At 39.1% G+C, this 27,845-nt stretch overlaps 1 protein-coding gene across 5 annotated transcripts; it reads left to right on the top strand.

Annotated features, from left to right (window-relative positions):
* The first annotated feature begins 989 nt into the window (after positions 1 to 989).
* UPF3A (UPF3A regulator of nonsense mediated mRNA decay) lies at positions 990 to 27,845 on the top strand. Of its 5 annotated transcripts, none has more exons than XM_063149885.1 (10): positions 990 to 1,253; positions 3,419 to 3,525; positions 11,688 to 11,794; positions 13,722 to 13,820; positions 13,907 to 14,017; positions 17,409 to 17,464; positions 17,557 to 17,715; positions 19,538 to 19,692; positions 22,809 to 23,103; positions 26,363 to 27,845. In XM_063149885.1, exons 1-10 carry the CDS (start codon positions 1,005 to 1,007, stop codon positions 26,534 to 26,536), a joined length of 1,512 nt encoding a protein of 503 aa, XP_063005955.1. In that variant the 5' UTR covers positions 990 to 1,004; the 3' UTR covers positions 26,537 to 27,845. The 5 variants fall into 5 exon arrangements, with proteins under 5 accessions (XP_063005955.1, XP_063005950.1, XP_063005952.1 ...); XM_063149880.1 differs by having other exon boundaries at positions 1,091 to 1,253; positions 22,809 to 22,883; XM_063149882.1 differs by having other exon boundaries at positions 1,091 to 1,253; positions 22,809 to 23,047; positions 26,363 to 26,571.

Below are 27,845 nucleotides of genomic sequence, written 5' to 3'. Positions count from 1 at the left end.
GTCTAATTTCCATAGCTCTAGATAAGTCTATCTTTAAATGTGTGACATGTCCTTACTTTGGAGCTTGCTGTACCTCTGCCACCAATTCTAGGAGATTTAGTCCAAGATATTCCAACTCACACAGGAATTTCAAGAAACTTTTTGGATCTAGATATTGCAAAATTCATTGATTGCAATCTAGGACTAAAAACCCTTGCTCTAATTGATGGGTCAGTACTTAGAATAATCATGGAATCATAGAATGGTGTGGGCTGGAAAGGACCTTAAAGATCCTGTAGTGTCATGATGGGACAGCTTTGTGCCAGGCTGGTTAAGGCCCTGTCCAACACAGCTTTGACCACTGCCAGGGATGGGAATCCACAGTCTCCCTGGGCAACCTACTCCAGTGCCTCAGCAGCCTCGCAGTACGTTTCTCGCTAACATCGAGGTTAAATTTGCCCTCTCTCCGTTTGTACCTACTCTCCCTTGTCCTGTCACCGCAGCTCCTGAGGAAGCCGGGCACAAAGGCCGGGGGCACCTTTGGAAGGGCTTTCCCTGCTGCGTGGCCTCAGGGGCTCAGGCTGGCGTGCACTGCCGAAGTGTAGGCACTGCTTCATTATCACAGAGCCTCCCTGAGGGCATAACACTCCTGGCCTCACACAAGTAGTGGTTAATGGCCTTTTTTTTTCTCCTTTTTCCCACTGCTTTCTCCCCAGAATTTGGCTACCCCTTAGACCCTGCATCCAAAGACTGAATAACGCACCCCGGGGTGTCTGTGCCCGTCCCGCCCTCGAGCCGCCCTGAGGCCGGGGTGACAAGGCACCGTGAGCGGAGGGAAATGGGCACGTCTCTGTGTGCTCCCCTCGCACCGGCAGCGTGGGGACCCCGCGCAATTCCAGCGGGGACGGAGCCGGGCACGGAGCCGCCGCCGCTCCCCACGGCTGGCGGGGGGAGCCTCGCGAGATCCCGCCAGCCCTGCGGCCGTTCTCGCGAGCTTTCCGCCCGGCTGCGGGCGCGGCGGCTCCATGCGCTCGGAGCGGGAGGCAGGGCAGGGGCTGGGGCTGGGGCTGGGGCTGGGGCTGGGCTCGGGCCGGGACGGCAGCCGCGACTCGCGACCCATGGACGCCCCGCTGCTGCAGGAGTCGCCGCGCCGCGACACGGACGCTCCGCCGAACCCGCCGCTGACGTCCCCGCCGTCCCCACTGCCGCCGCCGCCGCCGCTTCACCCGGCGCCGGGGAAACAGCGGGAGGAGAAGAAAACGGCGCTGAGCAAAGTGAGGGGGCGCGAGCGCGGCGCGGGGCGCGGGGCGGCTCCGGTGGGAGGGAGGGCGGCTGCCGTGAGGGGACGGACCGAGCCCGATCTCGGGAGCTCCGTGTGTTTGTAACGGGAATTTCTTCATCTGCAGAACGAGGGTGTTCGTTCCCTGGAGTATTGGGAGACCCCCAGCGTCAGCGCTGGAACTCGTTTTACCTTTAATTGTGAAGTCAAGGCTGGCTATTGCTGTGGCAAAGCAGCTTCTGTCAAGGGGAAGAGCACATCTCTCTTCTCCGTCTTTGTTCAAGCATTTTTCATGTAATACTTGCAGACCGTAACACGCTGTGCAGGGATGTCTCAGAGCCTCTCTGGCTGGAGGCGTTCCTGTGACACCTGCTCTAGGTTATCCTGCCGTGGCAGGGGGGCTTGGACCAGACATCCCTTCCAACCCTGACAATTCTGTGACTCCTTGTGTACTGTGAGGTTTGGTTTATTCCCGGGGTTTTTTAATTGGAAAACTGAAGAACTGAAAATAAGTATAACTCAGAGCTCAGTAAAGTTAAATTCAGATATTAAAGTACTCAGAAATTAAAACAGGTTGCCTGAAGTTTGATGGCCATTTTACTGCTTTGTGTGCTGGCATCATTCAGCCTGAGGTTTCTGCAGTTTTCTGGCCTTTATTATTGGGCAGTTTAGTTTGGTGTAATGGGTTGACTCTGGGTAGCTGACCTCCAGCCACACAGAGTGCAAGAGTCGCCCTCTTGCACCCCTCCCTCAGCAAGACTCAGGAATAAGATATGATGGAAAAAACAAAGTGTCATCACAGGAAAAACTGACACAGCTGAGGGCAGACCTCATAGCAGCTTCTTACAGCTTTTTCACAAAGGTAAATGGAGGGGAAGGCACTGATACTTTCTCTCTGGTGGCCAGTGGCAGGATGTGAAGGAATGGCACAAAGCTGTGTCTGAGGAGGTTTATATTGCATGTAGAAAAAGGTTCTTCACCCAAAGGGTGGTTGGGCACTGGAACAAGCTCCCCAAGAAAATAGTCAGCACTAAGCCTGACACAGTTAAAGAAGCATTTGGCCAATGCTTGTCCTTGTCCCTTTTAACTCAGGATACAGTATGGTTCTAACATGGAGAGAATTAATGTACTTAATGGCTAACTAAAAATTAGAGAAGACTGTTAAAAAAAAAAGATTGCAACTGAAACACCTTCCCACCTCCCCTCTTCCTTCCCAGGCTCAACCTCCTCTGCCTGGAAGTACTGCAGAAGGATGAGGAATGGGGGTTGCAGACAGGACATAACAGCTCCTCTCTGCTGCTCTGTCTCCCTTAACACTCCTTCCCTCCTCCTGCATGGGGGACCTGACATGGGACACTATGGGGTGCAGTCTTTCATGGAGTGCTGCAGGAGGGTCCCTCCCACATGCTGCAGTCGTTCATGACCTGCTGCAGCACGAGTCTCCTTCAGGAGCTGCAGGCCTTCAGGATCAGCCTGATCCAGTGTGGGCTCCTCTGCGCAGGCTGCAGGACCTTCAGGGCATCTCCACTTGCTGTGGCATGGAGTCCCCCATGGGCTGAGGTGGATGTCGTCTCCACTGTGGTCCTTCATGGCATGTGGAGGAGCAGTATGCCTCACCATGATCTCCTTCAAGGGACTCTGCTTTGGCACTTGGAGTACCTCCTCTCCCCCTCCTCCTGTTTGTCTGCAGGGCTGTGTCTTACACTTTTTTCACCCCTAACTCCTCTGTCTCACCCACTGCTGTGCTGCCTTTCCCAGAGTCACCACTGACTTGGCTGAAGGGGCTCGGCTGCGCCCTGGGCTGGAGCCATTGGAGCTGCTGCACTCTGCACTGGGCAGCCCCAGCATCCTCTCAGAATGCGCCCTGAAAACCCCTGCAGGAGCAACTGGACAGAGACCTATTACACTCAAATACTGTTGTAACAAGACTTAAAAGCTAGTTTAAATCATTTCTTAGAGATACTGTAAAATTTTTATGTAATCAATACCTATCTTTTAGGTTGATGATTAAATTGCAATGGTTCTCAGGCTGTTCATCAGAATATGTCAATTATTCTACAGTTTCAAAACAATTGCAGGAACTGAGTCAGGGAATTTGGGCCATCTGTTTCTACAGTATTTAGATCAAATATAAATCTCCATTTCTTTTTATATATGCAGGTGGTTATTCGAAGGCTTCCTCCTTGTCTAACCAAGGAGCAACTTGAGGAGCAGCTGCATCCTCTACCTGCCCATGATTATTTTGAGTTTTGCACTGCTGATCCCAGGTGAGGATGAGCTGTTTCTGTAGGTATTCAGGTGCTGAAAACTAATCAAAGTATGTGGGACATTCCAAATCTTGTGGTTTTCTTCTTTTTACTGTTTTTGTTGAGTTACTATTATGGCCTGCCTCAGAAGGTGAGGATAACCTGTTCTTGTTGCTAGATCCCTTGGGGTAAATTAGTGTGAAGTGACACTGAATGATCAGTATTTGTAAATAAACAATGTAGGGTTTATTATAGAACAACTTGGTTGCAAAGGAAAACAGCTATGGAGCTGTTTTTGTGGTTATTATTTATAGTAATACAACATGAAAGTATTGCAATGTGAAAGTGCAACAACATCACCCAAGGACACAGACAAGGGGAAAGAAAGAGAGAGAGAAAGAACGAAGGAAAGAAAAGCACAAAAAAAAGAAAAACAAAGTACAAGAGTGTGAGGATCTCACCACCCATAGGTCCTGCAATAACACTTGGTTGCTGTGCAGTCTTGAATCCAGATCTGGCAGGAGGAGTTGGGGGGAAGTCCCAAGTAAGTGGAGGGAGAAGATGGTGGAACACAGCATCTTTTGGGTCTATATTCACTCTGATGAATATAAATCAGGTGCCTCCTCTGGGGTGGGGAGCTTCATGTAAGAATGTGGATCAGGGGACACCTTCTAAGCCAGCACAGCTGCCCATCCTGGCAGTGCATTGAGTCAGTTGTGCCCCATTGTGTCCCATCAGCAGACATGAACCCTCTCAGGTCACACTCAGAGTTCCCTGGCATTTCCCAGGAAGAGGAGAGGGAGCCCCTCATGCCAGTGGTTTGTGCAAGGAAGCACAGCTTAGCATGACACGGGGCACAATCCTGTCCAGGGGATCCAGCTCTTATCTCACTCACAGCCCATCATTCACCCTGTGCCTTATCAGATCAGAGGTTTAGCCATTACACAACTAAAAGTTCACCTACTCCACCTCAACCAAGCACACTAGCATCTCCACAGATGAGGAATATTTTGAGTCATTGTCTCTGAATAGTTCAGTCTGCTCCTTAAAATATTTCTGAAAGCTGGCTGCATATGCAGGGACAATGGCATTCCTGCTTTTTGCCTTTACACTGGAGATTTTACAGTGGATTTTTTTTTTTTTGTATGAATAGGCCATAATGTAGTTTGAAACCCTGATGTTTCTTTTAACTTTAATTGATAAACTGTAACAGCCTGCTTAATTGGCTGTGAGCAAGATTCAGTCTGGGGCAAACACTGAGAGAATGTTTTTATGAGTTCTGTTTGAGTTTAGTTTCTTCGTTTGAGTTTAGTTTCCTTGTTTACCTGCATGGATTTTTATCTGCATACAGATTTTTAAATAATCTGGTTTTATTCATTTTTGTCTCATGCAAAAGTAAAAGAGAAGAAATATTGGCTAATTTAAATTAAATCAGAATTGCTGGTATAGTAACATCATTTACTCAGCATCACAGTGGTAAAATGCAGTTCTCTTTTGAATAAATCAGTTTCCAGAAGAGAAACAAAACACCATGTATGCTCAATCTTCATGTGTTCTGAAAAACTGATCCATCTTGTCGTATCTTAGTATGTGATGAATCACCCCTTCACTGGCTCAAGATTCTTTCCACTGACTAGAGAGGGATGCTGACCCTTTATTGCTGACCAAATTTTGAAGTTAGGGGTTCTCTCAGAGTCAGTTTCACAATCAAGAAGAAATAAATGTTTATTTTGAGAAATTTTGACCGTTTCTGACCTAGGTAGTTGCACATGAGTGCAGCAACAAAATAATAGGTGCTTCAGCTTTTCTGTTAAAACTACAAAGGATGTGAGGTGGAGAAGGAGGAGAACTTACTCTGATTGGAAATCTTTGTACCTTACATTGCTCTTCTGACCTTTGTCATCTCTGTTTCCAAGTGGGCCTCTTTAAGGCTTCTGTCCCAGCTGTTCATTCGATAAGAAGGAAATACCAAAGGCAAACCAAAAATTCTCTCAAGAACAGTGTTGGTTTTCACTGTGTTTAGATGCACAAATGCCAGTTAACAGTTAAAAAATTCCAGTTTTAATTTTCTAGAAGAGTTTGCATAAGAATTTAGGGAGTCAGCCTCTTCAGAAAAGAGAAGGCACTGACTATAGTTGCATATATAAAGTTTCATTTTCTCTCCTATGTGATGAAATTTAGATTACCCACAAGTCTTACTGTTCACTCGTTTAATTGCATCTATGGCAGGTTACCAATGAAAGACACTGTTATTTCTCATGTGCTGTCATTTGTAATGTTATTCTCTTCTGCCTTCATAAATCTAAATTCACTAAAAAAATTCATTTAAGTTTGAATTTTTCAGCATGAAATGTTTTGTGTTCACTCCATTTTTCTTCATCCTGCTTTTCAAAAAATGTGTTTTCAGACAAAAGATGAGTCTATTTGGAATGGGTTTATCTTTACCAGGTTTGTATGGCTACAGCTTCTTTCATCAAACTACACAGCTTATGTGGGCATTTCACTGCCATTCTGCAGTGCTGGCTTGACTGATGATTTGTTTTTTGACTGGCTCAGGACCACCTTGTCTCTTTTGTCCCCTTTGTTCAAATGCTGACACATACCCACGTATATCTTTTTATGAGTCATCTCTTTACGTTACCCACTGAGGAATATACAATAAACATCCAGAAAGTAGAAGTTTAATCAAGGTTAATCCCCGTCTTCTCTTACCCAGCAGACAATACTGAATATAAGGCATTATATTGCAATAATCTGTCATGTTAAGGACAGTTCACAAGATTTCAGCAAACTCTGTGCATGTGTCTTCATGTCATTCCAGCTAACAGGAAAAGCTACAGGACAAGGTTGGCATGTTTTCTGTCTTTCACTGAATAGCTTTTTTCTAGATCCTGTACCATGTGCATAGTGGCAAGCAATCCAGAGAATTCAGTGATAACAAAAACATGTGAAGATGAAAAGAAATGTCGTGTCACCCAATGAGAAGGATTTGAAGAAGCTACTCAGTGAAGAGGATCTGTTGGAAAGGGCCATAGAGATGCTTTGATGCAGAAGCAGACAAGTTTCCTTAAGAGCTGTAACATCTCAGTTTAACCACATCCTGTGTTACTATGTCACAGAAGTTTCTATAAGCTCATTCAGATTTTAGAGCTTTTCAGAAATTCAAACCATGAATGATGAATGTTGGAAATGGGTCAGGAGCAGTTAGACAAATACTTAGACAGATATTTATCTATGAAAACCTATTAAACATAAGTTACAAGTTTGGTATTACAAAGTCCCTAGGCTGCAGATACTTGCAGTTATGAACTGAGTGCAATATTTGTACATTTTCCCCTTTTTAATAAATTTTCTCCTGGCATTCTCTATTAGTTGCTGTTGATAAGGGCACTAGAGAGGTCTAACTGTAGCTGTTTCTACATTTTTATTTCCAAGATAATTCATTCTAGAGGACAAAACAAAGATATACATCTCAACTCCAGTTTCTCTTTTTTTGTAATCTTTATAATACCTTTGTGTTATCTTTAAGTTTACAATGTTGTGTTATAGGCAAGCTATAAAACTTTTTCAAATTTCATGTGATTAATGTAATTTTCAGTTTTTCAGTTATATCTATTTCAGTAAAATCATTTCAGAAAGTGACTTGTGTTTCATTCCTTTTTCAGATTCATCTGATTCACTGCATTACATTTATTTTCTCTTGCATATTGACATCAAAGTGCAAACAAAACACTGTTTATAGATGATAATAAAGACTCTGCCTTCTTGATAGACTCTTGTGTACTCAGATTTCAAATATTAACTATTTTTTCCAGATGCTCTCTCCTTTCTGTCTGTTAGTAAAGGATTCTGAGCCTATTCTAAAGATTTGTCTAATCACCAGTCAAGTGATTGATCTCTGGCCCTTCAGAGTTTGGGTAATCTCTCTGGACTGGCATTGAGTGCTGAGTGCCAGGAATTGTTGATAGTGTTCTGAGGTTATGAAAGGAAAGAAATCTGAACACGAGCCTTGCTTGCATGAAAACAGTTCAAATAGTCAGTGCCATGCCATGTATCACAGAGTGATAAAGCTTTTCCAAAGAGCACTCTTCCTTTTCCCTCTGTAACTTCTTCCCAACATTGTGCTCAGGATTATTGTAGCTAAACAGCATTAGCACTGTAGGCTGTAGGTTTGCACCCAGGAACTGCAGCACTGAGGGGCAGTGCCTTTAGTGCTTCAAGGGAACCACCACCACTGTGTTCTGGGTGGAATAATTGACAGGTTTGATTGGCACAACTCGGGTGTTTCTGCTTCCTCTGCCAGGCAAACTGCTCATTTATAGCTGTAGAAAGGAAAGACTAAGCTTACTTGAAATTGTGCCAGTTTCACCCATAATGTGAATGACCACAGAAGATGACAAGGATGAAGGCATGGGGATTTTAGCTTGACATGACAATGAGTTATCAATTACTGTATGAATGGGTGGAAGAGCTGTTTGACTCTCCAAAATTTAGTTGTAGAGCTCTATATATATGTAAGTATATATTTTATAAATGTCCACCATGATTCATGAGTTGATAAGTATTTTACTGAGATGAGATTGCTGGCTTTATAGTTAATATGTTGCTGTTTAGACTGTAAATAACTATTTAAAATTATGTTCCTGTATATCAATCTTTACACAATTGTGTTAAAAGGTACATTGTAGAAGAAGTAAACATTTAGAATGTGTTTGCTATTAAAGTTGCTAGAAAAATAAGGACTTAAAAAGATGATAGACTAAGTGTTACAGAAATAAATGTACCCTGAAAGATTGAATACCCTTGAATGCAGAGCAGAAAAAGAAAAAAGAAACATTGTATTGGAATGAATAAATGTGTGCACTCAGACTCATCTGGGTTATTTCCATAGAGATTGCTCCAAATGCCAACATGTGCCGTGTGTCTGTCCAAAACATACGTATGGAAAGCAGCATTATAGACAGCAAACATATGGCAAAATGGAACCAGCTCTTGGATGATAAAACTGAATTTCAGATCCTGAATGAAATCTGTAGTGGTAGATACTTGAAAAAAGCAGGAGACACACAGTTCTCTTCTGTATGACTCAGCTGGAAGACAAAATCCTGAAGAGGAAAGAGTATTTTAGCCAGTAACTGCTAAATACTAAGTACAAAAGTCAAGCAAGAGTGTTTCTTCCTAGGAGGGGTTAGCCTCAGAGTGCCTGTAGCCCTGTGAAGCCCTGTGCATTCTTTGCTGCATGACCATGCTGTTGAGTTCTGAATGGATAGGTAAAGACAGTCCAGGGTGGGGAGTAGCTGCTGGAAATCATGTGTGTAAAACGTAGCGTAAAAGTGATATGTGCAATCCAGTGCTAAGTATTCCAAATTTGCTAGGTTTAGTTAGCACCCACCTAGAATGTTAATTTTACTCATTTTTTTAGGCACACTGCACACTTTGCTGGGTAAGAAGCCTAAGACAAGGGTTTGAAACACTCATTTGGGGGCATTTTGTGCACTCAGCACTCTGATAGCTAACTCACGTGCATATGGGAACCAACTCTTGTGGAAGTGGCCCCATCAGAGAAGTGTTGTCATAGCTCTGTTTCTGCAGCCTCCTACCCCAATACATAGCTCCAGTAATGGACAGACAGTGGTGTGTTGTGCTGCTATATTGGTTGAGCACATCAATATCCTGCTGTGCTCAACCATGCTTTTACATTGATATATGTTTCTGCTAATGAGTGTGGAGTTCTTGAAGATGTTAAAAATGTATACAACAACACCAGATCCCTTACTTGCAAGGTAAATTCTAAATCTGTTTTCCAGAGTCCTGTTTATACAGACTCAGCTAGTTCTTACTGATGAGTGCTTAATAATCATATCAGTTGTTCCTCCATTTTGAAGATATTCACTCTGTTTAAGGTGAAGGAGCTAGAAAAATATTATGTTGTGTACCAGGAAAAGATTATGTTGCCAAAGAAGGTGAAAGAGATTGCACTGATATACCAGCTGAAAGAAACAAGGAAGGAGTAAGCCTTTGTATTTTCAGTTCTGTTTCACAATGAGTCTAACCATAAGGTTCTAAGTTCCTACAGGAAAAAAAAAATCCAACTGTATGATGAATCTGCTTGCTGTGCACTGAGGCAGAGAAGTGCCACAGTAATGTAGGAGTGGACCCAAGTAACAGTCTTTAATCTATAGGAACTTTTAGTATTTTACAAAAGCTGAAGATGGAAAGAACAGTGGGTAGCTATTTTAGACTAGGGACTAAAACTCAATTCCTCAATCTCGGGTATAACTGGAATGAAAATAATGTTCCCTCAAGATTTTTATCTGAATAATGTTTAGCACTTCAAGGGTACAATCATACCAGTCTAATGTCAGGCCTTGTTTAATTTAAACCTCAAAGCACATGAAAGATAAGAATAGTGCTGTTGATATGACAGAGAAGGAAGTTTCCTTCTTCATGGGAGCCCCAGTTAAGTGACACTTTTACTGTTGTAGCCATTAGGCAGCACAGAGACAGTGCTTCCAGTACAGCTATAGATTGCCACAATAAAATTCCCTCCTTACACATTTTTAAGTACATTTAACTCTGTGTAATTATGAAAAGTGTTAAATTTTGTCTTCTTTAAATTTGATGAGAAGAAATCTGTCTTTTTATATCTGCTTTGCATCATGGTGATAACTCTGCAGCCATGCTATAGCATCTCTCAGCCCTGGCATGCCCTAGCAGTTACCCACTTACCATTTTTGCAGTTACCCACTTTAAATTCACACAATGCTGTTCCTATCCTAGAATGTCAAAATATACTGGCTATATATGGATAAAATGGCTCTTCCTCTCTTCCTTGGAAATAGTTCATCTTCTTCAAGCTGTGGAAACACTTCATAGCTGGTATTTACAAAGTAGCTAAATGAAAAAATCCCTCTAGGTTGTTTTGGTTTTTTAACATTTCTTCTGGCTACAGGATCAAACACAAAATTGGTGGGTGTACAAAACCATTGGTGATTGACAGCACTGCTCTTTATGGTCTCCTCCTAACACTGTAAGTGGAATCCATATGGATGCATATTTTAAAAAGAAAAAAATTACTTGGGAGCAATGTTGCTTTGAGCTGCCACATGCATGGATCCTGTGATCCAATCCATATTTTTGTTCTTTCTCACTCATTGTGAAATCTGATTTTGAAAGAGCTATGGGATTGAAATACAATTGCAGCTCTGTGTGTTTATTGTCTCCTGGTGCCAGTGGCGAGTTGGTCTGAAGACAGGCTATAGGTGACAATTGAATTATGAACTATTGGAATTTTAGAATTATAGGTATTTTAAAGATATTGGCTTGTGTAGAAACTTGATGTAATATGTAGTCATCATTAAGTCAGTTTAATACAATGACTTATATATAGCAGTTGCAGGAGTTTAAAGATGTACATGCCATGAGTCACAATAACTTAGCTGATGTTTCATCGTGGTTGTGGTGTGCCAGCCCTGAGGTTTTTATCAGGCACATTAAATATTTACCCATGGAGTGGGATCTATGCCAATAAATTCTTGAAGACTCAGAATTATTTTAAGTACCTGTTTCTGTTGCTATGCTTTGGATTTTCACAGCAACTGTTGGTCACAACTAGACATTGCATGTCCATTGATAACACATGGATGTCTGATGGAGTTTATTTGTTTGTGTATAATTCAGTGGATTATAGTGCCAACTATTAGGCTTTTTATTCTCTCTTAAAGGTGGAAATCTATTTAAATACAGTGACAGCCTGGAAGCTGCCACTTCACTGCAGTCTTTTACTTAACCTTTCCTTTTCAGTGATACAAGACTTCTTAGTATGCCCAAAAAGTTCCCCAAAAGCACTGCTGTTATTCATGTCTCTTAAATTGGGAAATATTAAAGTTTTGATCCTGCACAGTTGGAAATGTATACTCTGCCATTTAGGGGGACAAAATAAACTGGAAATATTTGTGTCAGTTCAAAATAAATGTCACAGTTGTATACAGAACTCTGATGTCCTGTTACTTTTTGTCATACATATATATATATATATATCATTAGATGTGTAAATGCAAAGACTGCTTAAGGTAGCAGCTTCTCAGAGAAGATGAGAATTATGATGTGATTCCTCTGGTTTTATGTTTTCCCTAGCCCTGAAAAGAATAATATGTAACATAAAATAAAATTTCTTGTTGCAGCCTTTATCCTCATCTCTACTCAAGAGCATACATTAACTTTAGAAATCCTGAGGACATCCTTCTTTTTAGAGATCGCTTTGATGGCTATGTCTTCATTGATAATAAAGGTTGGACTGTTTGTAAGATATTAAATGTGTATGTATACATATACAGTTTAGAGCATCAATTTGCTTTCTTTTTCCTAGTTATGCCATTATTTCATCACTAAGCAGTTAATTACATAAAATATGTTAACATTTATCACTTCAAATATAATAAAGTGCAAAATATATTTGTCCATGCAGTTTTGCTTGTCTATGTGGTGTGCATGCTTTATGCGCATTCTTATACTTTAGGCAATGCACTGTCAAGACCAAATTAAGAAAATTACCTTATGCAAACCTCACAATTCATTACAACAGTAACTGAACACATTGTGAGCTCAGATTTTTACATCTTCAGCATTTCTGAGCTAAAGTTCTGCCACTTACTTCTGTTTGGAAAAAGCAAGAAGAAACCTTCAACATTTTGGTTGCTCACTTTTAAGACGTGTAGAGGTTGAATTTTTAGGGCCTTTGCAGACATCTTGAGTTGAGTTCTGAGAACGTGAATGGCAAAATTGATTGCCAGTTTTAAAATGTTCAGTCTGCAAATGTTTGCCCAACAGTAAAAAAAAAGTCTGTAATGTTGATAAATCCAGATTGTCTACAGGAGTATGAAACTGCCATCAATAAGAAGGGGTTTAGCAGAACTTTAGCAGTTCCTTGCCTCATTCAGGCATACCTTCTGTAAAAAGTTGCATAGGTTATGTAAAATAGACATAGATTTGTGGCTCTCTTGTACAAACATTTTTCTATTCTGTATACTCAGTGTTGCAGAGATCCTGTGAAACGTAGCCCTGCCCACTCTTACTAGAAACTGATCTCTAAAGAAGCTGTCAAACCAATTAATTCCTCTTCAGCATTTCCTACCTGTGATGTTTTATTTCTTTCTAATATCCCTCAGATTTAGATGGTTTTTGTAGAGATGAAGAACAAAACATTCCTAGCAGTGTGCATTTCCCAGATTTAAAATTCTGAGTGTTTTAAAATTTAAAACTAGAAAGAAGTTTTTTTAATGACTCTGCTAAGACTTTGCTTAAATTCAGCACATTTTTCAGTATTGTCCTGGACTGAAGCCAGAATACTCTGCAAAACTAAGCTTGGACACAGTTGGCTGGTTTGACAGGATTGCTTGTACAATTAAAGAGCACAAGGTTTAATCAGAAGTGCTCTCTGGTGAGGCCTGAGGCAGCGTTGCATTTTGAGGCTAAAACTGAAACAAGGATTAGCAGGTTCAATAAGGTTAACAAATGTTCTTGCAGACTGAAGACAAGTTTTCCTTGGACTTGAGCAAAGTGTAATCTTGAACCTGCTACAGGTGGAAACCAATGCAATTCAAACCCCACACACAGTTCTGACTCCAGCCCACAGAAGAAGCCAACCCAAAGCAAAGAATCCCTGCCCTGCCAGTAAAAGCACAGGCAGGAGTTGCACAGTCCATCATAAACAGAGAAGTTACACACAATTCTGTGTGCTGAGTTTTACAGTTGTGGTTCTGAAAGGAGATGCTTTGTTGTTTTATTGCATATTACCTGGCATTTGTTTAATTTTTAGGCAACAAAGCCTTAGAAAAGCAACTCAACAGTTGCAGATTAATTTCCCAATAATACTTAATCATTTGCCAGACTGAGATTTTGTGATAGATTTTTCTAACCAATTTCTGTGAATAATTAAAAGGAAGCTATAAATAATATTGCCAAAAATTTATTATTTTGCAACAGTATTCGTCCTCATTTTTAGTCTTGTCAGCATATCCAAATAAAAGATCTTTTTTAAAAATTTTGAATACCTCTTCATGTAACTTTTCATTAGAAGTTTAGGAGTGAGTTACAGAAACATTTATGTTTGTTTTCACGTAAGACTTCCCAACATGTGTTCAAAAGTTTGGAAGATCTTATTTGAAGGTAGGGAATGTTTCTCCCCCTCAAAAAATTAAGGATTGATTTCTTTTAAGGTTTGGAATATCCTGCAGTGGTTGAATTTGCTCCATTTCAGAAGATTTCAAAAAAGAAACTGAAGAAGAAAGATGCCAAAGCTGGGAGCATTGAAGATGGTAAGCATCTTTTCTTGACATGACAGTGGAAAATTTCTGTTATGTATTGCAAAGTATTAATACAATTGAAAAATTTTTCTTCACAGATCCAGAATATAGGAAATTTTTAGAGAATTATTGTGCTGATGAAGACAAGATCTGTGCCAATCCTGAGATTCTTTTGGGAGAGATTGAGGCCAAAACAAGGGAACTCATTGGTCTGTTTTCTTGATTTTTTCTTATTCCTGAGAATATTCATTATCTTATTTTTTATCTTTATTATACTACCTGCAAGAGCTGACCTGTTCAGTGTAACAGATTTATAGTACCAGTTAAATATTTGTTTTCCAGGCAAGTAGTAGCAGTAAACCCTAAAGTCTCTATGCATGAAATCATTTGGTTTCACTTCAACTTTTGTGTGCAGACGCTGTGGCTTCAGAAATAGGCCCTTGGTAATTCTGAATACTTACAGATGTATTAGTAGATAAAAGATTTATTTTAACAATACAAAATAGCTGAATACTTAACCACTGATCCCTGATATTAGCTGCTTTTATTAAGAAACATGAAATCTCTCTCTGTTCTCATGGTCAAGATTCTGGAAAAGCTTTGAAAGTAAGGCAACACCTTGTTTTCTGTGTGCATGCAGCATGGCTTCCACAGTCCTGGGGGGAATTTTAAATAAGGTGAGCACTAAAATCTTCAGTGCTAATATGCAGTTTTCAGGATGGCATGGAATTTTGGTGTTTCTTCAAGTGATAACATGCAGAACAGTTAGTCTTTCCCTACGTGTGACAATTGAGTAAGAAAACAAAATTGACCTTTGCTGTTATTTCTTTACAGTGAAAAAGTGGCCACCTCTTTTGATTAGAATCATAGAATCATTTAGGTTGGAAACTTGCTGTTCAAGAACATCGAGTACAACCATTAACTCAACAGTGCCAAGTCCACCACTAAACCATGCCCCTAAATGCCACAACTGCACATCTTTTAAGTACCTCCAGGGACAGCAACTCCATTTCCCTGGGCAGCCTGTTCCAGTGCTTGACAGTCTTCTGTGAATAAATTTTTCTTAGTATCCAGTATAAACCTGCTCAGTTACATCTTGAGGCCATTTCCCCTTTCCTGTCACTTGTTACTGCTGTTTGAGAGTTAACTGGAGAGATTTGGAACTCTAATAATTTAGATGAAATGGAAATGGACATTTAGATAACTCTGTTATCAATAAAACTTGTTTGTTGCTGTTTTAAATAGGGAAGTCACCCAATAATTTTTATTTACCCCAAATTCTCCATGGTTCTCTGGTTGACAGCAGAGTAAAGGCAGTAAAAAGTTTTTAATAAGTTTGCATTTTGCAAAAAGTTTATGGTTTCAAGAAGATTTATTAACTTAAAAATATTCCATCAGGGAAGATGATTAATCTTGAGAGTTGCAGATTTCTGAGTAACAATATTAACTGAAGGCAGCTTTAAGACTTTTAATGTTTCATTTCTGTTAAATCAGAGGAAATCAAACTAGTTTATTTTTCCTGCCATTCAAAGCTGTGGCCATTGCTATCAATACAAAACTAAAAATTTCTTCAGCAGTTAGCATGTTTATAGCAAGATTATGTAAGGGTCTAGCTGTGTGTGTCCAGTTTCAAAGGTGTTACTCCTACTGATGTCCATGAAGGATGTGCTCAAGACTTTGGTGGCAGAATTGAGCCTCACATGCTCAGAATTTCTCCACATAAATTTACTGCAAACCAACATGTTTTATGCATCATGCCAGATGCATTGGCTAATCAGTTTCCATGTGACAGAGAGATATGAAAGAGATTTTCTCTGTAGCAAAATGAAGATAAGCAATTTTTCTGGTTTTAGACAGCAAGATAAAATGTAAAGTTTTGCTGACACAGCTCTTCATTTAGTAATTTATTTTCTTTTAAAGATTCTTAGACATTTTAAGAAAATGGTCTTAGGTTTGTATTTGCAGTAAGGCCTAAAAATAAGTTGGGTAAGATTCAAGTTTGATAAACATTTTTTCCCCTTCCTCTTTTGGTAGTACTCATCACACTGCTTCTCTCCCTTGAGCTTCAAGTTATAATTTCCCATTAAACCTCTTGCACTACAGTCTTAGTCATGACTAGGGTCAAGTTCTGAATGCTCAGTGCAGCTTATCCTTTCCCCAGACCTTCCAGTTACAATTTGTGATCTCTTTCAGCATGTAAAGGTACCCAGAGGCAGCCACTGCTCAGGCAGGGGAACTTAAGGAGCAGGAGAGAGAGGAATCAACTCAGATCTGAGGGACTGGGAGGCTGCTCTAAAACTTATCAAAAATGCTAGACAGGTGTGGAGGATGGGGAGGCATGGAAAATCTAGGAATAGAAGAAGGAAAATATCAAATCAACAATCATTATTGGTTGTTGATTCCTGCCATTGATATTTGTTTAAAAGAAACAGTGAATCCTACCAGCCTTCCCGTTCATAACTGTGTGACAAAATTTTGTTATTAATGAATGGGTTGTCCCCAGCATAATCCAATTTTCAATGCAAAAACATTTAAATGTCTTTGGGATATTAATTGTTTCTAGATTTTGGCCATGTCATTTCAAATTTGTTGAAGACTTATTCTAATTCATTTTTTTCTTTCTTTTCTTTCAAATTTTGTCATGCATTTCAATAGGGAATGTTTTTCTGTGGTTTGAGGGAGAATCCACTATGTAACTGTAGAGCAATTTCAAGTAGTAAACATTTTCTATTCTGGGGTATCTAAAACTGACAAAATTTGTTGTAACTACTCACAGCTGTAAGTACAGGCTGAATTGAAGTCTGAATTCAGTACTGACAGTCATGAATAAAGAATTTGATAAGGAACATGATAAAGAATTTTTTTCTTCAAGTTTCTATAGAATTTGGGGATGGTTCAGGCAGGTGACTTGATTTCAGAGCGTGGAGACAGCTCTGTAATAAAAGAATGGCTATGTGATCCAGATGAGTATGAGATGAGACCTTTTATTAGCAATTTTGGAAGCCAGAGTTTTATTGGATCTGCTAATACTTTGCTATGTAACCTATGACAAACTGCTTATCTGTTATTCCTCCTGTTTTCTCATGGAAAGGTGAATACTAAATGTCAGGTAAATGAAAATGTTACATGAGACTGAAAATGTTTCCTTCATGATGTACTTTGAAAACTGGGATTGAAGAGGGCTATGTGAGATTACAGTAATGTGGGCTGTATATGAACAACAATATAGCTAGGTTTTGATGTACAAAAGTAAAAAGTAGGAATAGATTCTGAACACGTTTCTTTCTTTTTTTGGTGAAATAACCATTCAGTGAGCAAGAGAGAAAAGCCATTCTCTTGAACTGAAAGGATATGATATTTAATTAAATATCAAATAATCGTGCAGCATATTCCTGTTGCTTCTAATGCTAACAATAAAAAAGCAATTAAGTATTTCTAAAGCAGAATGATGGGAATGCTTTCAAAAATACAGGAAACAGATAAGTTTATCAATGACAGCTCCCTTTCAGATAAAGCTAGAAAAAGGGGGTTAATACTAAAGTAAAAAAATGAGTACATTTTAGGAGTTGAACACTATATCACAAATTTTTTGTGTTTTAGCTAGAAGAACAACACCCCTTTTGGAATATATTAAAAATAGAAAATTAGAAAAGCAGGTACGTTCAGACTTTTGCCTGAAGTTCCACATTTATGTTTCATATGGTTTTCTGTTGGACAATTTACAATTAATCATTATTGAACTCTTCAGAGAATTCGAGAAGAGAAAAGAGAAGAACGGAGGCGGAGAGAATTGGAGAAGAAGCGTTTGCGGGAGGAAGAGAAAAGGAAGCGCAGAGAAGAAGAAAGACGTAAAAGAAAAGAAGTGGAGAAGCAAAAGAAGATTTCTGAAAAAGAAATAAGGATCAAGGTAACTGAGATCAATGAAAAAAATTATTCTTCTTTTGAAGTTATCCAGAAGTTCTTTGGTATCTCAATGTTTATTTAGTGTACAACAGCACAGTGTGGAAACACCACGCCAGTTTTGACTGGAAGGGAAAATAATATAGGGCTTTGACAAAGTGTTGTTTGAAAGTGTGACTGATGGCCTTACCTACCATGGTGTGCTGGTGCAGTTAGGGCAGGTAACTCAGACATCTTCATACAATTCTGCAGCATTCCATTCCAGTATTACCTGACAGAACCAAATTGTTCTGTGCCAGCCTGTCAGAAGATTATTGTGGGTTTGATCCCCTTGTGGGCCATTCACTTCAGAGTTGGACTTCATGATCCTTGTGGATATCTTCTAACTCAGAATATTCTGTGTTTCTGTGAAACATAGCTTTAACACTTTCGGTCACGCAAATCTTCATTTGGCCATGTATGCAGAGACACATATTTATGGTCAGAACTGATGTATTTTAATTGTATGCTAATTTCGAGTTGCACTGCCTTTCAGCAATCTGAACAGATTTTAATGACATCACTTAGGAGGGTGTATCTTGAGCTAAGAAGTCAGGCCATATAAAACCATCTTATTTCTGCAAGATGACATAGATAAAACTGTTCATCTGAACCACATTTTTTGTTATTGGAAAGACCTTATAGGCTGTTTTGAAGAGGAAATTTGGTATAAGAATCTGTAGCATAAAGCAAGAGCTTGACTCAAATTTAGTGGTGGTGAGAAGCCACAGAACTGGCATCTTTCCTCATTTGTTCTTGGAAAACAGTTTTCTTCACCTAAAAGAATAAAAATACTAAATTCTGAAGCTGAATTACATGTTTTTCATATCTGGGCATTAAAAAAAAATACTCCAGAAGTTCATAGGAAAAGGGACTTAATCCTTAAAATATATTACCTAAAAATGCTTGTCCATAAAGCCCCAGTATTCATTACATATCTGTATCTGAAAGCTATTTCTGTCTCTGAAAGTAAAGGAAAACATTATCTGAGAGAAACCTTATAGAAGTTTCAAATATTTGAGAAGATTAATCTGTGCTCATTTCAGAAACAAAATGGTGGAATAGAAAGGCTGAGGTGTTCTGCCTAGAATTGATATTAGGGTAATAATTTGAGACAGTTGGTCCTTCTATAAAGATTACGCCTGTAATACTGTACTCTGCTGAAACCCTGTATGGGTTGCTATGAAAGGAACAGACTTCTTGAAAATCCTAATCTTCAAGGTGAAACTGCAATGACTTCTCTTCTGCTAATATCTCAAGTTTTTCCCTGTCTGTATTTGTGTCAGGATGTACTAAGTACCTACTTCTACATGCCTGTCTATCTCAATTCATGTGACAGACGTTTTATATAATATTTCAAGGAGTGAAGTATTAATCCTGCTCTCTTTGTAGTATTGTAGAGGTTCTGCTTCTTATTTTATGGGCAATGACATTGAGCTCTGTTACATGATTTCTAAGAAACCATAGACCATAATAATGTCTTTATGTTTATAACTCAGGAGAGAAGAGTAGGTAAGTGCTCTGAGAAGAATAGGTAAGTGCTTTCTCCAGTATTCTCCATGTATTTGAAAGTGTGCAGTTGAATGCCTAATAATGACTGTCACTCCTTAGCAAATGTAAACCACCCTTTTAAAATAACCTTAAATTTCATGCTTTGTAAAATATATTCCTAGCATGTAAATAAGGTATCTCCAATCTTAGCAAGTTACTGATATATTTAGTACTTATTAAAATGCCTGTACAATAGAGGAGAATAATTTTGCACCACAATATAAACAAATATCTCTTAGCTTCTCAAGAAGCCTGAAAAAGGAGATGAACTGGCCAGTGAAAAGCACAAAGGTGAAGAAGCTGACACTGAGGAAAATAAATGGGATAAATCACCTGCATCTGGGAGTATAAAATCCAAATCTTTGGAGAGTTCACTAAAAGAAATCAAGGAAAAGTAAGTAATATTTACCTTTTAGTCTTTAATTTAGATCTTAAATGCTTTCATCACAAGGCTTAAATATAAGTGATATATAAGTGGTACACTGACAAGATGTTCTGTCACCAAAGAACCAATTTCATTCTGTGTGTGAACAAATCTCTTCCTATTGTTTTGGTAAAAGGTGTTTTGTAACAGTTTACTGACCTGGTGGTAGTACTAGTGGATGCAATTTGTTATTGGTGAAATGCTATGAAATCCCTGATTGGAAGGATTTCTGCATGAAATCTCAAGTCATTCAAGTCATTTTTGTTGTTATTTCACCTGTTCCCCATCAAGAGCTCAGGTAAGGCTCTCCTTCCATTACTCATGTTGAAGACTAAATTGTCCTCAATGCCATACTTTTCCTTCACATGTGGCTTGGCTGCAATAAACATATAAATGTTTAGGTGAGTGGGACAATGGCAAAAATCATGAAGGTGTGAATGAAAGCCTTATGATAGATACATGCAGTAGGCTGTCTCTATCTCCTGCTGCCTTTTGTGTTACATTTGCAATGGTAAGAACAAAAGGCATAGCTCTGTTCTATTACAGCTGTAGCCTGGAAATTACTCATCTTACAAGTGTTTTCAGCAGTTGGTTCTCTTTCTTGTCCTTTGGCACATGAGTCCCATCGCAAGCAGGATCTACCCATAAGACATGCAAGATAAATAATGAAGAAAGACATGTATGTTCTGAATGTTCCTGAAAAACTCCATGTCCTGAAACTCCAAAATTGAAAATATTCAGCAACTTCTTTATTGATGGTCTTCAAGAAAGGCAGCAGAACAGGCTCAGCAGAAACACTTGCAGGGGCAAATCAGTTGTCTGCTGCTCATAGAATCTTTCAGGTTGGAATGAACCTTTAAGATCATTGAGTCCAACTGTTAACCCAGCACTGCCAAACTGCCATTATAAACTGTGTCCTTAAGTGCCATGTCTACATGTCTTTTAAATACCTCCAGGGATGCTGACCCCACTACTTCCCTGGCTTTTTATGGATTAAACTTTTGGTGGTGCCATGTAACATTGTTTGCTATTGATCCTGTAAGTTTAATAAGACATTCATGTAGATTTTGCTCATGTAAAACAGAATCTGTTTGGCTGCACCGGTACAGTAAGCATTACCTTGTCATTACCTTGTGTTTCCAAGTGCTGATTTTATCTTGATTTTTAGTGGGTAGGTAGCAAGCTATGAGATATTTCAGCTGGACTGAGATTTAAAAACTACTTTGTCACTGACTCAGAAATTGGTAATAAGCTATAACTGCCAGCTCTACCTGCAGGAGACTGAATTGCCTGTTTGAAACCATGTCAAAGGCTTGGTAGAAAAAGCTTCCTACCACAAATCAAAATCTCAGTAGGTGCATAAGTTACGTGGTCAAATGTGAATTTGAAACTGCATCAAACAGAAGCGTGCTTCCATTCCCTTTACTTCTATTCATTTCTGCTTTCTCTGACTGTGTAACTTTGTCTTCTGCCTATACTCTGAAATTGCTTACCCTGCCATTTCCACTCTTGCCTGCCTGTTCACTGTGATTGAATTTTAGGAATCTACTTTGACCACTCTTGGAACAGAAGTTTGTATCCCTGTCTCCTGCCTGCCTTCAGACACAGCACTTCCTCCCCAACAGTAACAGACAAGGGAACAGACAAGTATCAGGCAATACTGCAGCCACAAATTGAGAGAGTCTTTCTGGCTTTTTGGAAGGTCTTGCCCTGAGCCTTGCTAGGACTTGGAGTTAGCTTCTGGAATAGCATATTAAACATGAGGCAAAGCAATTTCCAGCCACATACCCCTTTAGTTAACATGTATTTTATGTAAATGTATCCATGCTACAGGTACAGGGTCAGTGTAACCGTGGTTGGTTCAGGTGTCTGTGACAGCTGGGATGTTGCTTCCACTTGGTGAATGTGTTATGCTGATACAAGCTCAGTCTTGTGAAATGCTGAATAACTTAGCCTCTCATTCAGGTTCTGCTCTGACTTTCAGCTCTTCCTGAGATGGGGACCCTCTTTTGGCAGCCCCACTAATGCCCAAGTTGGCATTGACAGATGCTACCAATTTTCACATTTCTGTTATATGAAAAAGAAAAGTTTACATATAGATACACGTTTATTTGTCTTAAATAATTGTGAATGAGAAGCATATCACTATTTGACCACCACCCCATTGAAAAATCTCATTCCTCTCTGATTCTATCTGCAGTTTCCCAAAATATGAAGAGACTATCAAAAGTAACTTGCTGTTTCAATTTTAAGTATTTATACATATGTAATGAAAAGAAACTGCCTGTATTTGTTCCTTTTGAAGTTCAATCTATTTTGTAATCTTTCTTCATTATTTGCAGTCTGGTCGTATGAGAGAAACACCCATTTGCTAAACTGAAGCAATGAAGTGAATAGAGCTGAGAATTTTATCAGACAGGCAGCAAAATATTGCCAATAGTCTTTATATTATAAACAATTTACAGCATAGCAGAAATTACATATCATGTTGTGGTAAGGTAATGGTCTTTGCTGAAATAAAATTGCAAAGGCAGGCTAGATTGTTTGGAGACACGATAAACAAAAGCCTGGAACAGAAGTATTTATTTTCACAAATGTCTTCTGCAAGTTATGATATCAGTAAATGATTTTTGTTATGCAGAGACATAACATTTACAAGTTCATACATGATACCTGCACAATTCCTTCAGATCCTGAATGTTCCTGTTCAAGGGAATACATCCATGCTTGACTCACCTCAACGCCAGGCTACAAGAGCTAATAGTGCAGCATGTGTTTATATGAAGGGTATTGGGGAGCTATTAATAGGATTTCAAAGGGGGATAGAAGGTGAAGCATGGGCCTTCCACAACAGTTGCACAAAAGCTTGGTAAAGCTTTGTCTGCAATTATCAACCAAATGCATGGGTGGACATACATGGGAAAGACATTCAACATTTAACCCTTTGTAATGAGAAGAAAACAACCTTGATATATAATTTATCTACACACAACTGAAGTCAAAGGAAGGCTTTGACTTTTGTCTTTCTGTAGCTCCTTTTTACTGTTAACTGCTTGGATTTTCTTTCTCTTCATACATACTCATAGGTCACAAAATGATAGTGACAAAGAGCAAAGAGATTTGGAGAGAAGATTTCGAGAAAAAGAACCTGAAAGACAAAGGTATCGATTGGATGATGGCAGAAAGCATAGAACTCACTATGAGTTTGACAAGTTTATGAGAAGGAATGAAGAAGAGCTGAAATGGGGGAAAGGATACAACCAAGACAGAGGAAAGAAAGGGAACTACAACTACAGCTTCACTGTGGAGGCAGTAGACAAACTGGGTAAAGAGGACAAGTGTGATGACATGGCATCCAAAAAGGAGCGCATAAGAAATAAGGTTCTTTTATTCATTTAGGATAATATTTCATTAGTTAATATGGTTCAAGATCACAGGTTTTAAATTCTGCAAATTCAGCATAAAGATGCTTTTTCAAAAGAATTCTTTATCTCATTTTCAGTAGAACTCAGATTCCTTTCTGGGTTGTTGTCAAAGGACAACAGCAGTTAAAATAATTTAAGGTTACAGGCTCATTCATATTCACAATACATAGAAGACTTTCTATCTTCATTTCAACCCTGTCATTTGAAGAATACTATTCTTGGAAGCCTTACATTTTATAAGTATATTAAAAATCGTTACACTTCTGATCTGTAATGAAATTTAAAAACTGTGGCATGTTAGTCTTTTAAAAACATACTTCCATTACTCTCATAAAATAATTATATTATGGATTTGCCAGGCATTGCTTGGCAGAGCAACAATAAGGACTTAAATGAATAGCTAATTCAGAGAGCGTGAATGTATGGATTCTTCAGTATTACATACCTGCCAGTATGAAAAGGCTGTCATTTCATCAGGATAAATTTAACCCCATAGCTGTTGTCAGGGAAAGAGCAGATGCAAAATCAGTGTGAGCAGAGCCTGTCTCATAGTGTGTAGAGCTGTCCCCTATTATCCCCCAGAGATGTGGGTATTGTTTTTCTCAGGCTGGCTGATTTCACAGATGTGCCAGAGTCTTTTCAGGATGTCGCTCTCCTTGTCAGCCCCTTTCTCTCTCTCTCTCTTGATCCTAGATTTTCCACAAAAGATGACCAAAACACTGTTAGCATAGAAATATATTCTGCATATGAAACTCTTCTTTCAAAGCAAGTGACTGATCTGTACTGTGGGCTAAGGCTGACAAGAGTAAACCGGTCACATGCAGAGTGAGTCTGCATGGAGTGTGCGGGGAACAAGTTCAAGTGGACTCACTGTGCATGTCAAGGAAGTCATCTTGTGCCAACACAGAAAGCCTGGTGTGCCCTGAGGTTTTTTTATGCAGAGATCAGGTGGGCAGGATTGCTGAGATTTATCTGCATTTACACATTAGCCATTTCCTCATCAGTAGCTCTACATTTTTCTGTAGAATAGTCAGAAAAATAGCTAGTTCATGTTGCTATTATAATGCAAGAGTTCTATTGTCATTACATTGCAAGGGTTCCATATTGCTAGAGTTTTGTACCTCCTTGATGTTTCCTGTAGGCCACTCCTCCAGGCACTGACTCTTCCTTATCTCCACAGCAGCCCCCTGATTCCAGTCCCCTCAACCACCCAACCCACTCTAACACTCTTCTGATTGGCTACAGCTGCAGCCTGTTAACATCAGGCCTGCTCGTAAGCCTTAATAATTGGCTCAGCTGCAACTCTTTAGGGGATAAGATTATTTTCTATCCTACCTTTATTTATTTATTTATGTTCTATCCCCCTACAAGTTCAGAAACAGGAATATGGGAGTTTTGTTTCTTTTCTCATTCTTGCCATGCTCTTCTTGAAATCTGTCAAAATAATCTCCAGCCTTGGAACTGGATGGTGGGTGCTGGGGGCCTTTTGACAAGTGTTAAGAAGCTGCCTGCTTTTTATTTCTTTGCATCACACTTCTGGTACCTTGTTGAGTCCCTGGATTAGTCCACACTTAGGACTAAAATACTGGATTTTTTTCCCTAAAAAAATAAGCACCATCAGTAAGGTATGATGCAGTGTGGTGATTTTTTTCCTTAGAGTATTTATCACACAGGTGATTAGGGGCTCGGTTTTACAACTTAGGTATGGCATTGACAATGCCAACACAAATTTTTAGTCAGAGATGGAACTACTTTCTGAAGTTCATAGGAATTAATTAGAAAATGAGAAATTTCCAGTGTAAGTAATGTGATAGCTTTTATACAAACCACAGGCTAGAGAGGCTGTGGTAGGAAAAGTCATTTGGACCCTTTATCTTAAACTTTCTAAAGGGCACTGCTGGGGGATCTACTTTTATGCAGCTGTTTGGGATCTAGAAAGGTGTGTTATGCATTTCATACCACACTGCAGAGCACTAACTTGTCATAAGGCTCCATAGTGAATCTTGACATCTGGTCTAAAGAGAAGGAGAAAAAAAGTGGCTAAAAAAAATCCAGGTGGATCAAAAACGATGAAAGTAAAAGAAAAGAAAAGGGGAAATGCATATTGGGAATAAGAAAAAAGAATGAAAGAACAAAAATCAATCATTACTTAAAAGTTACTTATTATTACTTATTTCATGATGAAAGCAATTGAAAATTGGTATAGTTTGATGTAGGACAGTTTCAGTGCTCTGCCACTGTCGTTAAGTAGGCTGCTGGCTGTTTACTGAACTTAATGCAAGACTGCTTGGGTATTGGTGAGCTTTTGGTTGCTTCATAACATTATGTGAAAGTAAAAAACCCTTTCCTTACCAGGAAAAGACTTCTTAGGCAGAGTTTCTAACTGGTGTGTTTTACTAATGAAATTTCAAAAATAAAGAGTGCTCTGAATAGCATCACCATTTTCAGGTTTGAGGCGTCTTTTCCATGTAAACTGGTTCCTTCTTCCATTTTCTCAGAATCAGAGCATGTTTATGATTGGGTCACTCACAGAGCCTGCACATGCACAAATTGTACTTACTTTGTTTATTATCAGTACATAAATTCCCCTGCTCTCATACTCAGGATGGAAGGCAAGATGAAGTAGAGCAAAAATGGTGCCATTTCATTCTGATGTGTATAATTGAAATGTGCATTGCATGTTTAAATTCTGGTAAGGATTGGGTAATGATTGATGATCAGTTGAGGATAATTTTCCAGCTGCTACCTGCTGAGCTGTTCTCTGGTCTGTCTTGGATTTTGATGCTTATATGTAATGTGTGACATTTCATCTGCAGAGTTGCAAGTGCACAGGCTATTGTTCTTCTCAGCTGATGTTAGTGAAGGTAGCAACATTTCTTTTGTTTTCCCTGTAAATAACATGTTTGATAATGGTCTGCAGTATTTCTCCATGTTTATGTCAAATGTATCATAGGATCTTTAATTTTTGCAGCATTTTTCATTTTTTCAAAACGTTTGGCTCCCAAGAATAGTGTTATAAACCACACATACTGAATACTAGATGCTGAATACCCAGTCAGTTTTCATTACATGCCATTTTTTTCCTGGTTCTTATAAAATGTAAAGTAACTTAACACAAAATCTACTTTCTTCATAAAGATTCAAAACTTGAAAATTCCACATATGTGTCCCACCTGGGTTTCTCAGAGCATTAACCATGATCTCCTTCCTTCTAGGATCGTCCAGCCATGCAGTTGTACCAGCCAGGAGCTCGCATCCGAACACATATGGGACCTACAAGTAAAACCTATGACTGCAGTGGGAAACCCTTTGAAGATGCTCTTGATAAAATGTATGAGGCAGATAATTCAGCTGGAGCTAGTTCTGAAAAGACTGAAGAAACAGAATAAAACAGTCTGGGGGAAAAGTCTTGTGAAAAGGAATGAATTTCAGATTCAGCATCATCACAAAAATCCATTGGGCTGTTTCAGAACTCCACAGGCAATTGCATCAACAAAATAATAGCTCTGCCTCTTACTTTCTGTAAAATAAAGGGAAGAGTGACTGGAGATATGTAAAATATCTTACAGCAAAGGAGTATTGTTACTTTTTTGCAAAAAGCCGCTCAAGCACTCTTTGCCTAATTTAAAAGCAGTTAAAATATTTTATTAGATTTACCTTGAAACAAAAGGCCCTCTAACAATTTTGAGGGAGTATTTATATAAGACTTTAGAGGAGCTATGTCAACTTCTTGAGTCTAAAGAAATGAAATGTAAATTTGCATCAGTTTGAAATCTGAGGCACTTTACATGTATTTGGTGCATGACATGAGAGTCCACAGGACCCCTTCCTGCAAGGGGTGGGGGCTGCTGCAGGGTGTTGCAGATGAACTCAGTGGGATCAGCCCTGGGATAAAGCTCTGGAGCCAGTGGTGTTTGCAGGATGAGGCCCACAGTTTGCACAGTTGTGAGGAATGTCCAGTGGTATCTGTACCTCATGGTGTTTACATTGGTTTTCAATTAACTGTAGTGTCAGATAAGTGTTAGTAAAGCTACAAGTATGTTGTTGGAGAGTTTGTCTTTTTCTGAGCCACTTTTGCCTTTTATGTTTTAATAGATTCCTTGTGCTTAAACCAGAAGACAGCTAATGCAAGCATCAGCATTAACAATAAATCTGGTTTTAATTAATTAGCTGTTTTTTATCGTTCTGACACTTGACTTTTGGACAAAAAAAGTGGTTGTACAGTGATGACTTTTTATATGCTAATGTTTCATATAAGTTGCAGTAACAGGATCTGGAAAATGTAAAATACATGAGCATTCTGCAGTTTTGTTTGTTAAAAAATTAAACACACATGAATGTCAATTGCAAACTGCCATTTTGTAAGATCCAGGCCAAATTCTGCCCTCTAGGACAGGCACATATACATGTGTGTGTGGGGGGGTGTGTGTGTCTTCTGTTGGTTTCAATGATAGATGTGTGTTTATGAAAGGGCAGGGTACGTTCATTTATCTTTCATGGCTGAAAATTTCTCAGCTGTCTAAAACGGAGACCTGCTTTGTCATTGAAGTTAAATAGTAAGATATTATTTTTACATTCTCTCTGAACATTTTATTATTGAGCATAACATCTAATTGTCCTAGACTGAAAATTATTTATTGTATTTTACCAGATATTAAGCATTAAATCGAATAAAAGCAAAAAAGATTTTGACTATGA

The sequence above is a fragment of the Melospiza melodia genome, chromosome 2, assembly GCF_035770615.1.
Source record: "Melospiza melodia melodia isolate bMelMel2 chromosome 2, bMelMel2.pri, whole genome shotgun sequence".
Lineage (NCBI taxonomy): Eukaryota > Metazoa > Chordata > Aves > Passeriformes > Passerellidae > Melospiza > Melospiza melodia.
The sequence above is the reverse complement of the archived record's forward strand: the minus strand, read 5'-3'. Positions and strand labels throughout refer to the sequence as shown.

What these genes read in the sequence shown, in the direction of transcription:
- UPF3A (XM_063149885.1), top strand. Translation starts at nt 1,005, where the DNA reads ATGCGCTCGGAGCGGGAGGCAGGGCAGGGGCTGGGGCTGGGGCTGGGG. An exon ending in TTTTGCACTGCTGATCCCAG is followed by an intron (nt 3,526 to 11,687) that starts GTGAGGATGAGC and finishes TTCTTGTTGCAG; the next exon opens with CCTTTATCCTCATCTCTACT. An exon ending in ATAGAAAATTAGAAAAGCAG is followed by an intron (nt 17,465 to 17,556) that starts GTACGTTCAGAC and finishes TGAACTCTTCAG; the next exon opens with AGAATTCGAGAAGAGAAAAG.